Raw genomic sequence first — 15834 nt, 5'->3', positions numbered from 1 at the left:
GCCATGGACTGAGAGGCTGCCGTGCAAGAAAGAAGCCCTTGCTCCAGAAAAGGCACCTTAAGACTCGGCTGAAGTTTGCTGCTGATCACATGGACAAAGATAAAACCTTCTGGAGGAAAGTTCTCTGGTCAGACGAAACAAAAATTGAGCTGTTTGGCCACAACACCCAGCAATATGTTTGGAGGAGAAAAGGTGAGGCCTTTAATCCCAGGAACACCATGCCTACTGTCAAGCATGGTGGTGGTAGTATTATGCTCTGGGGATGTTTTGCTGCCAGTGGAACTGGTTCTTTGCAGAAAGTAAATGGGATAATGAAGAAGGAGGATTACCTCCAAATTCTGCAGGAAAACTTAAAACCATCAGCCCGAAGGTTGGGTCTTGGGCGCAGTTGGGTGTTCCAACAAGACAATGACCCAAAACACACATCAAAAGTGGTAAAGGAATGGCTAAACCAGGCTAGAATTAAGGTTTTAGAATGGCCTTCCCAAAGTCCTGACTTAAACCCCATTGAGAACATGTGGACAGTGCTAAAGAAACGGGTTCATGCAAGAAAACCATCACATTTAGCTGAACTGCACCAATTCTGTCAAGAAGAGTGGTCAAACATTCGACCTGAAGCTTGCCAGGAGCTTGTGGATGGCTACCAAAAGCGCCTAGTTGCCGTGAAAATGGCCAAGGGACATGTAACCAAATACTAATGTTGCTGTATGTATATTTTTGACCCAGCAGATTTGGTGACATTTTCAGCAGACCCATAATAAATTTATGAAAGAACCAAATTTTATGACTGTTTTTTGTGACAAACATGTATGTGTTCCGATCACTCTATCACAGAAAAATAAGAGTTGTAGAACTTATTGAAAACTCAAGACAGCCATAACATTGTTTTTTTACAAGTGTATGTAAACTTTTGACCACAACTGTAAGCATTAGGCATGCAGACTGCCTCTACTAACATTAGTGAAAGAATGGATCGCTCTCAGTAGCTCAATTCCAATGCGGTAACATGATAGGATGCAGCACCTGTGTAACAAGTCCAATCGTGAAATATTCCCACTACTAAATATTCCATAGCCAACTGTCAGTGATATTATAACACAGTGGAAGCAACTGAACGAACGCAACTCCCTCTGTCAGCGTAAATAACAGAGCGGGGTCAGCGGATGCTGAGGAGCACAGTGAACAGAGGTCACTACCTTCCTGCAGAGTCAATCAACATAGACCTCCAAAGAGATTTTGGACAAATTCATGCGCCAAACTTTGCTGGAACAGTTTGGGGACGACCCCTTTCTGTTCCAAACTACCTGCACACCAGTGCACAAATCAAGCTCTAAAAAAACATGGAAGGGTGATTTTTTGTGTGGAAGAACTTGACTGGTTTGAACAGAGTCCTGACCTCAACCTGATAAAACACCTTTTAGAAGAATTAGAGAATCTAAGAGCCGGGTTTTCTTTCAAACATCACTTTCTGAACTTACAAATGTGCTTCTGGAACAATGGTGAAAATTTTTGAAAAATACAAAATTCCTAAACCTTGTGGAAAGCCTTCCCAAAAGAGTTAAAGCTGAGCCAACATCATTTTAAACCCTATGGATTAGAAATTAAATGTCACTTAATTCATATGCGAATAATGTTGGCAATCAAGTGTTTTTATCCTGATATAAATGTCGTTCATAAAGTTCAGCCCAAGGAATGACCCAAAATATACAATATCACTGTGGTGGTGTACAGAAACAAAACTGCGACAATTGTCTCCCTATAGAAATATGGTTTTCTAAATGTTTTATAAACAACAAAAAAAGCTGGTTAAAAAGCTGAATCAGCCTAATTTTGTTCCTTTTGTTGTTCTGCAGTGCTTGAAATTAGCTAGCTGAATTGCTCATGATATCGCTTAGGAGGAAAGAGAGAAACTAGGCCATTGTTTTTCATTTTTTTATGCGTCTATACAAGTTTAATGTGACCACAGGCTAGGCCAGGATCTGTGCCACAGTTGGGGTCAAAGAATAAATGTAGAATATAGCCTAGAAACCAAATGAGGCTTTAAGAATAAGAAAAAAAAAAAAACAATTATGATCACGAGGGGACGCTTGAAAGCACCCAACGCACACACACTAACGTTTTAAAGTTCACAAATGTAGCCCCGGGCTCTTTCTGTAAATAACACTGAATCATTAGCCACTCGCGCCGACAAGGGACTTTTGTCAGTATCAACACAGCAGTGTGAGCGAGCGAACACGACACTGCTCTGATTCTGCAATTAAACCAACAGGATTCCGGAGTGTCTCCTGCCCAGAGCGCGGGAGCGGTGGCGGGACATCCTCCTGAAGCAGGCGACCAGCGGCTCACAGCTGATCAAGTTTTAATTAGGCGGAAAAGCCAAAAGGGACTCATTAGCCCCTTAAACAGGTTCATCTGGCACTCGGACATGGGTGCACAGCTGAGCTCCTGTGGCTCCAGCACCATTCATCTGCATCCAAACTGGAAACTGCCTGTGTATTAGAGCAGGGCAGTATAACCATATTTAACTGTATTGTGATAAAGTTTCTTATCGTATTTAAAAATACTTTTTTAAAACATTTCAAGGACACCGTTAAAGCTTAAAGTATGCTTAACATTGTAAACTGTGCATTTCATTACAGAGAGTGGAATTAGTCCAGTTTAATTAGATGAACTGTATATTTTAAATAAAAGTGTCTGTACTCAGTATGGGAGAATATTTGAATAGCAGATCTGAATAAGGATCTGTCACTACTGACAGATCTACAATCTCATGTATATTAATAAGTATTGTGCATCCTGAACACTTTAAATACTGTTATATAATATTTTTTTCATATCACATGAACCACGAGCTACGCATTATTAGCACATATACACACTTATACACACAAATACAATACTTAACTCTCTCTCAAGGACAGAAACCTGGATTCTCCAATGTAGAAAAGCTCAGCTGATTTGAATGGTTTGTCTCTGTATTTGATTCATTTGCATTTTCAGTAGACACACACCTGCCCTTGGTTTGAGCCATTTATTAAAATATTTAGATCCCAATTCAAAAGAAAAAGGACCTACTCACACACTCATACACACTCACACACACTCACACACACACACACACACACACACACACACAACCCATCCTTCCCACAGGATCCATTTGGTGATTAGCTGCAGTGTGGTAGCTGATGTAAAACATAATGCAGGAAGAAACTGCGTCAAAGAGAGAGAGAGAAAGAGAGAGAGAGAGAGAATAAGAGAGAGAGGGAGAAAGAGAGAGATTGAGAGCGAGGGAGACAGAGGGAGAGAGGGAGATAGATAGAGAGAAAGAACAGAAAAAGATTAAAAAGAGAGAAAGAGAGTGAGAGACAGAAAGAGAGTGAAAGAGTAATAGAGCCAAAAAGAGACAGAGAGAGTGAAAAAGAGTAAGAGAGAAAGACAGAGTGAAAAAGAATAAGAGAGGAAAAAAGAAAGAGACAAAGAGAGTGAAAAGGACAAGAGTAAAAGAAAAAGAAATAAACAGGGTGAGTAAGAGAGAGAGAGAGAGAGAGAGAGAGAGAGAGATTTACAGTCTAATGCATAATGACTCACTATGACCTTATCCCTGGCTGAGACACGCCCACTGCACCAGAGACGATGTCATAAGACATAATGACTGGAGACTGAAGTGTGTGTAGATGATGAAACACTGGTGTAACTGGTTTGGAGACCAGTATTCTAATACTGGGATATTCTCTACACTGCTTAGTAAAAAGCCAATATTTGAGTCTACAGATTTCTATACCGTCCAACTATAACAACATAATAACAACTAACAAAAGAAACAATTTAATAATAAACAAGTTAATAGTAAAAGTTGCAGGTGGTTGATTGGATGTTGCTCGGAGGTTTCAGTGGGGTTGCTGGTATAACAGGTGGTTGCTATATTTTTATGTGGTTATTAGATGGTTGCTATGTAACTGCTATTGTATTCTATAGCAGATGTTCTATCAGACTGTGGTGTTCAAGCTGTCTATTCTATGCTGTGGTGTGCTGGGGAGGAAGTATTAAGAAGAGAGACGACATGTGACTGGGCTAGCTGGTCAGGGGTCAGTTGTTGGTATGGAACTGGACTGGCTGAGAGGAGGACACTGAATAAACTGCTGTCTGTTTAGATGATGAGATGTATATCAGTGGCAGGCTGCTGTCACAGAGCTGCTCTACAGACAGACTGGGGCCGAGGGTGTAGTTGGGAATGTTTTAGCCATTACTGGGATTTATCAGGTATTTCAAGTGGCTGCAAGGTTGTTTTGCCAAGTTGTTAGGTAGTTATTAGGTATTTAAAACAGTTAGCTGCTTTGGTATTATATGTGGTTGCTGTGATGTTCCAGCTTGCTTCTACTTGTTTTTGTACTGAAGTATATTCTCACTGTGTTTAACCACAGGCTTCCTTTAGTGGGGGGGGGGGGGGGGGGGGTTATATAAATGACGAGAATGTAAATATGATAAGTCAAGACTGTGATGTAACAGTTTGTGGGTTTTGGAAGTAGCCTGTTTTACAGCTCTGGTTTGGAAGGAAAAAACACAATTTATGACTTTCATGTACTGAACACTTGTTATTCTACTATTTCAGGTTACATACAGATGAACAATCTAGAGCAATTTAATGTTGTCGTTGTTAGTTGAATGCAATGGGAAGCATTGAGGGCTGCGCAATCACTTTAAATAACTTTAATTAAGTTAAATCTGCTTTATTGTTGCTGGTTATGGTTCTGTTCACATCTCCAGGTGCTTTCAGTGCCTGATTAAAAACTCCTGGCTGAAACTTCTGTTCTTGAGAGTGGTAATCTTTAAAGGGTTGAATAATTTTAATGTCAATGAGGAAATCACAAAAAGGACATTTGTTGTTATATTAGAAACAATACTCTTGTAGTTTAAGTTGCATTTATTTTGTGAACAAGATAAAAAAGAAATGATAAACTTGCTAAAACTGTAAGCACAGTGTGGATGGTCTCAGTATATCTGTGGGCTTGGTATGAGAGTCTGTATGAAAAACAAACATTTGTTGCGGCCCCCACAACCCCCCGGCTGTGCATACAATACTAAACCCATCAGAGCTCTCTACAACAGAGTCCATTCTCACTCTCCCCATTATATCTCTCTCTCACTCCCATATTCTCATTCTCTCTCTCTTCCCCATTCTTTCTCTCTCTCTCTCTCTCTCTCTCATTCTCTCTCTCCCGTTCTCTCTCTCATCCACACAAAGATGCCAACACCCACAGATGAGAGGACACATATATCATCACACACAAATGCCAAGAACCGCTGGCGTCTTCACAATCCAAAACACACAGACGGATAGAGGCCAAGACACACTGGAGGCAGAATCAGTTTGTGTTTCGCATTTCATGTTTAATTCATACAATACACATCTCCACCACAGAGACCAGGACCTCCCAACAGTTCAGCATCTACATAACTCAACAACTCTAAAACGTTATAACTCAAGACTCTAAAACTCCTAACTGACACAACTCCAAACTTCCACAATTCTAAACTTAAACAACTCCACACATCCAAACCATCACAACTCCAAAATTCCTTAACAACTCCAAAACTCCAAACACCCACAACTCCAAACCTCCACTTCTCCAAACATCCACAACTCTAAACCTCCACAACTCCAAACACCCACAACCTCAAAACTTTACAGCTCCAAATCTCCATAACTTCAAACGTCCACAACTCTAATCCTCCACAACTCCACACCTCCACTTCTCCAAACATCCACAACTCTAATCCTCCACAACTCCACAACTCCACTTCTCCAAACATCCACAACTGTAATCCTCCACAACTCCACACCTCCACTTCTCCAAACATCCACAACTCTAATCCTCCACAACTCCGCACCTCCACTTCTCCAAACACCCACAACTCCAAACCTCCACTTCTCCAAACACCCACAACTCCAAACCTCCACTTCTCCAAACACCCACAACGCTAAACCTCCACAGCTCCAAATCTCCATAACTTCAAACGTCGACAACACTAATTCTCCACAACTCCAAACCACCACAACTCCTAAATTTAACTTTAAACCTCCACAATTTGAAACCTATAAAAATCATTACTTTCACAACTCCAACGACTCCACAACTGCAAACCTCTACAACTCCAAACCTCTACAACTCCAAACCTCCACAACTCCAAAAATCCACAACTCCAAACCTCCACAACTCCAAACCTCCACAACTCCAAACCTCCACAACTCCAAACCTCTACAACTCCAAACCTCTACAACTCCAAACCTCCACAACTCCAAACCTGCACAACTCCAAAAATCCACAACTCCAAACCTCCACAACTCCAAACCTCCACAACTCCAAACCTCTACAACTCCAAACCTCTACAACTCCAAACCTCCACAACTCCAAATCTCCACAACTCCAAACCTCCACAATTACAAACCTCCACAACTCCAAACCTCCACAACTCCAAACCTCCACAACTCCAAACATCCACAACTCCAAACATCCACAACTCCACAATTCCAATACTCCACAACTCTAAACCACTACAATTCCAAATGTCGAAACCTCCACTACCACAACTTCAAAACTTCAACCCTTCCCAACCCCACAACTCCTAAATTCTACAACTCCAAAACTCCACACATCCAATCGTCCACAACTCCAAACCTCCACAACTCCAAACCTCCACATTTTTAAACCTCCAAAACACCATACCTCCAAAACCCCAACCTCCACAACTCCAAACCTCAACAACTCCTAACCTCCACAATGAAATATATGATGCATATGCATTATTAGAGCACTCTGCATGTAAACATGGTTGATTCAAAATCGCAAGCATTCTGAGTTGTTCATGATGATCTTGTTTTGTTTTTTGTTCTAAAATAATTTTAATTGTTGTGATATTTTACAGTGAGAGTGTGGACAGCTTAGGCTTTACCTCAGCTAAGTATGGAAATGTCTCTGAACATGCAGAAAGTGTCTTCAGTTCCTTCATTGTTTCAGACAAAGTTAGCCATTAAGACGGCTGCTGTAAACTATTAAAGAGGCCAGTAAATGTAAAAGTAAAAATTACAGAATCAGAGATCAGTATGGGCTCCTGCTTTCAGTATAAATTAAAGGAGCAGTAAACGGGGAGAAGGTCAGGTTCAGTAACAGCAGTGATTTATGGATCTGTCTGGGCCAGAATCCGACTCTCAGTCCGGCTCACCAGAAAGATGCAGGGCTTTACTCGATCCTGACTGCACTAAATCCCCCTCACAGAGAAGAGGCTGACATCATTGTCGTCATGTCTGAGTAAACTCTCCAGGAGGAGAGAGAGAGAGAGACATAAAAACAGAAGAGAACACTGAACAAACAGCAGATTATCAACTTTTAATCTGCACATTGTAAATGCATTTATTTGGCTTGGCATTTAAATCATTTTAGAAATGTATGTTGTATTATTTGTTGTCTTATCTGCTGCATTTTGTTGGTTATATTAGTTGTATTTTATGACCTGTATCTTAAACTTGAAATATTTTATGGGTACATTTTCATAAAATATATCAAGATCTTTAAATGTGTTCAAGAATTCCCAGTCCACTCTTTCATCATGGGACTGAAGACACTTACTGCTGCATGTTCAGCAATGTTGGCAGAAGGCACATTTTTACTACATTGTAAAATGCACTCAATCGAGTTCTCCCTCTTTTTGTAATAAATTAAATTAAATAGTAATTTTTTTTATTAATTAAGTCTCATCTGTGATGAGTACTTGTGTACTTGTGAAACTGTAGTAAAACTGTAGTAAGGTCTGTTACAGAACAAAACTGCAGCACAAACAGCTCTTTGTTGAATCACATGATCCAAACAAACAAACAAACAGCAACTGAACCATTTCAGCAACAGTCTGAGTTACAACTACAGGGATGAGCCGGAGCACCTCCAGACATCTCGCCTCACCACCGCCAACAAAGGCCTCTTTCATGCAGGGAGGCCGGGGCGACCATGTTTGTTTCTGAAGGCGCAGACGCTCAGCGCAGCGTGACTCAGGTAGTGGCGGTAATCTGACCTGATTGAGGCACTTTGCACAAAGGAGGCGAACACATTGTGGCGCAACACGCCGCCTCCCCGTCTCTGTGTCTTATCACTGCAGCGCCGTAATCTCTGAACAGAACTGGAGCGTTAGAAGCTGCCGGGCCCTGCCGAGACTCCCGGTCTACTTATCAACACGTCTTATGAGCTCTCCCAGAACATTACTGCTCTTCTTCAGGAGCCTCGCTTTAAAGACGAGGCCAAACGTTTCCCAGCAAAGACAGCAGCTCTTCTGCAGGCCAGGAAAACAGCTGCTTACTGCAGACAGAGTGATGGGAACTGTGAAAGTTAAACGCTAGGCCGGGACATGCACAGGAATGAAGAAACTACAGGGGGCCGCTTAGTGTTTGAGGGCTGTTTGTGGTGTGTTTGGTGTGTGGAGTGTGTGAGGTGTGTTTGCGGTTTGTGTGGTGTGTGAGGAGTGTGCAAATTGTATGAGTGTTTTTGTGTAAGGTGTGTAAGAGAAGTGTGTAAGGGGTTTGTGTGAGGAGTGTGTGAGTTTTTCTGTGTGAGGAGTGTGTAAGCTGTGTGTGTGAGGTGTGTGTGTGTGTGTGTTTCTGTTTCTGTAATGTGTGTGAAGGTGTGTGAGGGTTTTTGTGTAAGGTGTGTGTAAAGAGAGTGTGATAAGTTTTGTTTGAGGAATGTGTGAGGGTTTGTGTTTGAGGAGTGTGTAAGGTTTGTGTAAGGAGAGTGTAAAGTGTGTGTAAGGTGTGCGTGAGGTGTGTGTGAAGAGAGTGTAAGGTGTGTGTGAGGAGAGTGTAAAGTGTGTGTGAGGGTTTTTGTGTGAGGTGTTTGTGACGAGTGTGTGAGGTGTGTGTGAGGTATGTGTGGGTAGAGTGTAAAATGTGTGTGAAGAAAGGGTAAAGTGTGTGTAAGGAGTGTGTAAGGTGTGTGTGAGAAGCATGTGAGGAGGAGAGTGTAAAGTGTGTGTGAGGTGTGTGTAAGAAGTGTGTAAGGTGTGTGTGTGTGTGTGTGTGTGTGTGAGGCGAGTCAGTAATGAGCAACATAACACCATCTCCAGTGATCGTAATTAACATGGCCCATCTGACAGACTGCTTGGAGACATCTGAGCCAATGAGAGGCGTACCTGGTTGTCTTGGAGACTGGCGGCCTATCCGTTTTGGGAGAAGCGGTGGTGCCAGGCTTGGTGGTGGCTGCAGAGGCAGGTCTAGGAGCTGAAACGAGAAATTAGAGAGAGAGAGAGAGAGAGAGAGAGAGAGAGAGAGAGAGAGAGAGAGAGAGAGAGAGAGAAGAAAGAGAGAGCGAGACCCTTCAGTCAGGAATTTGTCTTACTCACAGGCCACTCTTTAACCTTATTAGAACTATGCATTTATAAATGCATTAAAACTATTAATGCACACTAATTTCATAACACTAGGCATAGATACATCCCTAGTGAATATTATCACAATATATTAAACATTGGTTTACCCTGTTCATTTGATTATGTTAGCCTGTTTTTAAAGAGACAGTACACAGAGAGGAAAATATTAGCAAAATGTTATGCAAACATTAGCAAAATTATAACCAACAAGATTACATAAGTTATATTGACAATGCAAAATTGTGTTAAAGTTACAGGTTATGAATGTTGGTGTCAAATTACTTAAAATGAATTACCCAATTCTAGTTTTAACAGAAAAAATATCAATTTCTTTCCATAAGGAAGGAGCTGCACAACTGACACAAATATATGTCTACGAAAATAGCAAACACAACAGCAAACTTTAACGTTGGATCACTGGTCAGTGTGCCATGCAGTCATTATTTCATTATTACATTTAAACCAACAATATAGCACAATACTGCTATACACGGCTGTGCCTTGAAATGTACATAAAGTTAAAGAATAACAATATTTTACAAGAAATGTTTCACTTGGAGTATACTGGCTCTGTACAGCTTAGTGACGTAATGAGAAACTACCTTGTGTGTAATGGATTAGAAGAAGCTGATTGACTAACTGTGTCAGCTTACTTTAACCTTTAATCTTAAACCTTCAATGAAACTCATTTATCTGTTATGGACCTCTCAATTCGGTGCTTCATTTGTGTGGTGTTTTTGGTATGTGACGGCCTTAAATCTTTGTGAAGAAACCCCCAAATATATAGTTAAAAGCTGTAGTTTACAAACTTTCTATTGTAATTTTCTCGTGTACTGACCTCTATATAGCACTACACTTTTGTCCACATTAACAGCACTAGCATTAGCCAGTGATTTTTGTGTAATCTTACCTGTAGTTTTTGGTTTAGTTTTTTCTCCATTCACCGGTGCAGCTGGTGTCTTTTTGGCTGCTTGTGTTCCCGTGGTCTTGGCTGCACTGGCAGGGGCAGTGGCTGGCCGCGTTGGTCCGACAGGCTTCTTTTCCATGGTCTTGGGGGCAGTCTTGGTGGTCACAGCGCCGGCGGGTTTTCTGGATGGCGCGGTGGTTGACGTGGTCTTCTTCTCTGGAGCTGCACTTGGGGTCTTCTTAGCAACACCATTAGTTTGCGTCTTCTGTACCCCGTTTGTCAGGCGGCTTTGAGCGGTGGTGGGACGAGAGCCCACTGTAGACGTCTTGGTTGTGGGCGTCTTGGTTTTGGTAGGACCAGCCTTTGTCTTGGCTTTAGGGTCTGCGGGCTTGTCTTTGCCGGTCTTGGTGGCAGCAGCCGGTGTCTCGGTCGGCTGAGGTTCCCCTTGTCCAGTCTCTTCCGTTTGTGAAGTGGGAGGGGCTTGTTCCTGGCCCTCACCCAGCGGTGCCACCACGACCGCAGGCTCTGCATCTAGTGCTACCATTGGCTCCATTGTTGCTGCGTCAACCCCGTCCGGCTTCATCTTGTCTGAACCGGCTGTTGCTAGCTGTGAGAATAGCTTGACACCTGGAGGTCCTTCTCAATGAAGAGGAATCAGGAGCTGGAGACTCAGCAGGCCGGTCAGTGACAACCACTCTCTACAGGTAACTACAGTGATCACCTACAAAACAGAAAGAAAACTCAATGTGAAAACCGAGGCAAAGCTCAACAAGTCTGAACAAGAGAACAGCAGAACCTTCTTATTGTCAGATAGACCCATGGGAACAATCAGATAAAGGATTAGGTCTGCTCTGGGAAACTCAACCTGTAAGAAATGTGAAAGATGTGAAAGTTTGTGTGATATGAAAGCAAACTAAGTAAAAAGGTCGTAAAGAAAGAGGAAAATCGAGCAGGCTGTGCTCAGAGGGAACACAGGGAGCAAGTGCCATTTCACAAAGGAACTGTCTGTAAGCTTTTAGATTTCGTGAAACTGTAACCAACTGGAATTGTAACGGTAGCACAACGGCAATAATCAGCAGCGTTCAGGCTGCAGTGTTATTTCAAGCACGATTTCACAGTCGACGAGGCACATTATTCTCTGCTCCAGTTGTAACACCTGTTCTGTTTCATGAGAAAAAATACTTTTAAAATCACAATATTTTATAAAATTGCTTGTATATTTTCTGCACTGTTCTTGTGTTCATACATTTGTAGACATCTGCTTGTTCAGTGTCCTTACTCACTTTTAATCCAGTAGCTACCTCTATCCCTCATTACAGACTTTACACTAAATATTAGAAAATTGCTGAGGGGATTTAACTGTATTCAGCCACAATATCAATACTGAGTTCAGGTGATGAATGTTGTTGGATGATTAGTTTAGAATCTAATTCCCCAACACTGTTAAAAAAAAATTGTTCATTGGTCCTATACACCCCTCTGGCCAACACTTATCATTGACAATGGTTACGTCAGGCCAGTGTTTCTCAGTTCTAGTTCAGGACACATGTGCCCTGCACATTTTAGTGGTCTTTCTGCTTTAACTCAGCAACTCTAAAATGACTTGTTTAAGAACTGTTTATTTGAATTTAAGGGGTTGATGGGCACAGAACGGTGCCACCAGGACCAGGTTGACTGAAAAAAGATACTTTGGATGAACCTAAAAAAATTACTCTAATTTGTTACATCTAAATATATTCGTTTTTTTCCACTTATTTTTATGATTTAGTTAGAATCTAACATTTTGATTAAAAATCAATTGATATATTGTTTAACCCAAATATCAAAAAGTTCTTTAAAATGACGAAAAAATATTATTTATAGTATATAACCTTTTTTACACTTTGACTTTTTATTACAGCCATAGTTTTACATTTGTATAAACTATTAACCTATTAACCTATTAATATTAATGTAGAATTACTCAAAACATATTTTTTATTTAATATTAAGTGATAATTAAAGCTGGACAAACTGTAAAAGTCTGAAATCAAGCTTTCATTCAATAATTAACCATCAAAAGGCAGAACTATAAAACTTCACTCTGTAGATAAGAGAAGATACCCTCAGAGGAACAACCCCGTTACTTGTAATAGTAGTGACGGGAACCAATGAAAAGAGTGTGAGACTGACTGAAAAGAAAAACTCCAGGAGGAGTAATCTGATGGCATGTCATAACCTCTGAAATAAAGTAAAAAATAGTATTTGAGTTAAATCATATTATTTAAGTTGTTTTAATGGGGAATGGATTTGCTTTCAGGCAAACTGAGAAAATCAGGTTTGAACCACAAATCATAATTTCTCATTAGACCAACATAAAAATGCACTTTACACTTTACTCTTTACACTTTTTTCAGTGTATTTTACTGAATATAATACAAGCTTAAACAAGGCTTTGAAGGCTGTGACACAACAAAAACCTGGTATAATCTCAGGTCGTGCTGCTTGGCATCAGCAGCCGGAGTCTGAGAGAGCTCAATAGGCCAAGCTCTCTGGGTGGGTAGATGTCGGCCTCTCCCCACATCACTTCTAATGTAATGTTGGTTTGTTAGCTGATATATCAAGAGCTGGGAATCCAGAACTTTCCTTCAAGCATGATCACTACTCAGTGATGTTTAATAGTGGCAGTTTGAAAAGAGGCGGAGTCTGCTTTCATCTAAGAAGGTGTGCACTAGTCTTCACCCTCCTACTGTTGATAGGGAGGATACTAATGATGGAGATAACAAATTGAGAGACTCCAATTGGATCTTCGCTGTGAAGAGTGATAACACCAGCGACATTACCCATGGTGCTTTGCTGATGCAGATGTTGCATTTTTGATTTAAGAGCACAAAAAAAACAAATGCACCAGAAGCCAGCCAGAGGAAATGGCTTGGCCCAAGAGAGCATGGGAAAAGAAACTAAAAGTCCTTTGGGTCTCGAGAAGATACACTAAGTTCCGCTAAGAAGCAGCCAGCCGTCTTCATCCGATACGCTTACACTTACGCCACGTCGCCCTGCTCCCCTGCGCCGCTCTGTCAGCTGGCCCTTCGTTCACCTTTTGTTTATCCTTCTTTCGCTTATCCTCCATACAGTAACGTATCCTTTCTCGTAATGTCCGTATTAACCCAAGCTGCTTCTCTCTCTTTCTCTTTCTCTCCTCTCTCACCCCTCCTCCCTCCTTCTGTCCAGCGCAGGATCTGTTCTCAGTTGCCTTTGCACAGATGGCCTCGGCAGCTGAGGAAACCCAGAGAGGTTTGGGGGAGGGAGCGAGGGAGAGAGAAGAGTGGGAGAGAGTGGATGGAAGAGAGAAAAAGCCCCGGGGAGAGAACCCCTACTACTGGCAGACAGTTTGATTCCATTTCAATGGAACATTAGCAAAGTCAGACAGAAATGGCGACAGGCAGAGACAGAGAGAGACAGAAAGAGAGAGAGACTCCTCGCCGAGTCACACAAAGAGAAAGAGTCTTCATCTCTCAGAAAGATTGACTGGATTGAGTGGGATGACCTCCAAGATTCAAGATGCGAGCAATCAAACATATATCTACAACAAACCAGTAGTGCAGTTTTCCCAAACTCCAATCCATTACTCAACATTTTAGACCTGAGGTGGGTGTGTGAGGTAATAAAGGATGGAGATGGGAATCACAGGGCATCTCACAATACAATTTTATCACTATATGTAGCCCAGGACAGTGATTCAGTGAAACTTGATGTATCACAAGACGATCCTCTGCAATACTTCACAGCATCTGTGTTCTTGAAGAGAATAAAATACTCCTAAATAAGCAAAAACCAGGAATTATGCATTTACTGTTGTCAGTTTCACATAATTTAACAACCAATATTCATCACTGTAAGTTTGCTGGGATGGGATCTTCACCCAGACAGTCTGTAGTGCTGGATTCGGGTCTACAGTGATCTGGTATGAGTTTCACAATAAGCTTCTCTGGCACAGAGCTTCAGAAGTGTTCAAAAGAGCTTTTCAAAGAGCCAGTCTTATCACTCCATACTACACTCTAAAAAACAGAGGTACGATATGAGTACTTTTTTGTACTCAAGGGTACACTCTTTATAATTGTACCCTCAAAGGTACAATTTTGTTCTTTACAGGGTCAGATTTGTTCCCTCTGAAGTACAAAGTAATTTCTAACAGCAGTAAGTACAAATTTGTACCATTTAACCAGCCAAAAGGTACATTCAGTATTCTTTATTACTGTACTAATAAACAATATATATTTTAATTGCACATTATTTATTTAAAAGCCAGACAATTTTGGATCATCAAGTTTTTGAGCCATATTTAGTTGATGATAATGTTTATAATTTTTATAATCTTTACTGGCACAAAAAACATGGGTACAAAAAAGGACCTTTACTGAAAGGTACTTTTTTGTACCTCAATATAAGGTACAGCCCCAGCGACAAGCTTTGTACTCTTTTAAGTACAAATCTGTACTTACTTTTCTTACAGTGTAAATTTAGACATTTCTTTAGATATTGCTCATCTTCACCTTGTTGCAATACCACACCGTCCTTGCCAGCCCCCAAACCAGCAGCCTTGCCTACACCTTGATTGGCCAGTGTTTGCCAGTGTTTATGAATGCAGATCTCCAGTCTTATCTCTACACAGCGTCTGCCAAAACTCAGAATCCCAAAACCATTTATACAATAAATCAGAAACGACTCTCTCTCCCTCTTCCTGACAGAGCTAAACTGTTTCAGGCTCCTTGCTGCAGAAAGCCAGTCTGGCTGTGGAGCCTCAGGAAGTCCAGAACATCCTCCCCACAGACCCGAACTGTGAATCAGTATATACTCCCTACGGCCCAGACGCTGCTGTACAGGCTTAACACCTGACTCTGAAGAGTTATAGCACCTGTAAATCACACATAGCTCACTTCTCTAAATCGCTAAGCAATGGAACATCCACTAACATCCAACTTTCAGGATAAAACAGGTGGTGGAAAAAATAGACGATAGACAGCTGTTTGGCAGTGCTGTGTGTTGGACTGATTTAATGAGACACTAATAGATAGAAGTGATAATTAACTGTATAATACTACTGCTATTACAACTGTTGCTGTGGGCAGCCATCTTGGATTCTGAACTCTGGGTTGGTGAAGTGCAGCTGAGACTGTAAAGTTTTCTGTCCAGGTCTCTGTCCACGTATGCAAACTAGGATAACTCTTTAACCTGGAACTTTTTCAAAACATTTTATAACATCCTGTTGCTGGGAATCAGCCTGCAGCTTTACAGTATGTCTGCTTCTGAAACAAGAAACTGCAGCTAGGCCGGTCACAATACTGACAGGGGTTTGGACAATGAAACTGAAACACCTGGTTTTAGACCACAATAATTTATTGTGGCGATGGACAGTTCTGGTGGAAACAGGAGAGTTGAGGTGAACATTGAATTCTGTCGTGATTTGATCAGCCGTGGTTTTATGTTTTTTGGATACAATCCGGGTTAGCACCCGAACATCCCTTTCAGACAGC

The 15834-nt window shown here is 41.3% G+C and overlaps 1 protein-coding gene across 1 annotated transcript in view; it reads right to left on the bottom strand.

Annotated features, from left to right (window-relative positions):
* The window catches only part of wu:fb95e10 (uncharacterized), a 54092-nt gene that overhangs the window by 18990 nt on the left and 19268 nt on the right, over window positions 1–15834 (bottom strand). The window contains exons 2-3 of the mRNA XM_049475917.1: window positions 10325–11042; window positions 9178–9265 (exon numbers count right to left, since the gene is read on the bottom strand). Coding sequence (XP_049331874.1) covers window positions 9178–9265; window positions 10325–10904 — 668 coding nt within the window. The 5' untranslated portion in view covers window positions 10905–11042. The remainder of the gene's footprint in view (window positions 1–9177; window positions 9266–10324; window positions 11043–15834) is intronic.

This window comes from Astyanax mexicanus, chromosome 3, assembly GCF_023375975.1.
Source record: "Astyanax mexicanus isolate ESR-SI-001 chromosome 3, AstMex3_surface, whole genome shotgun sequence".
In the NCBI taxonomy this organism is placed as follows: Eukaryota; Metazoa; Chordata; class Actinopteri; order Characiformes; family Acestrorhamphidae; genus Astyanax; species Astyanax mexicanus.
The sequence above is the reverse complement of the archived record's forward strand: the minus strand, read 5'-3'. Positions and strand labels throughout refer to the sequence as shown.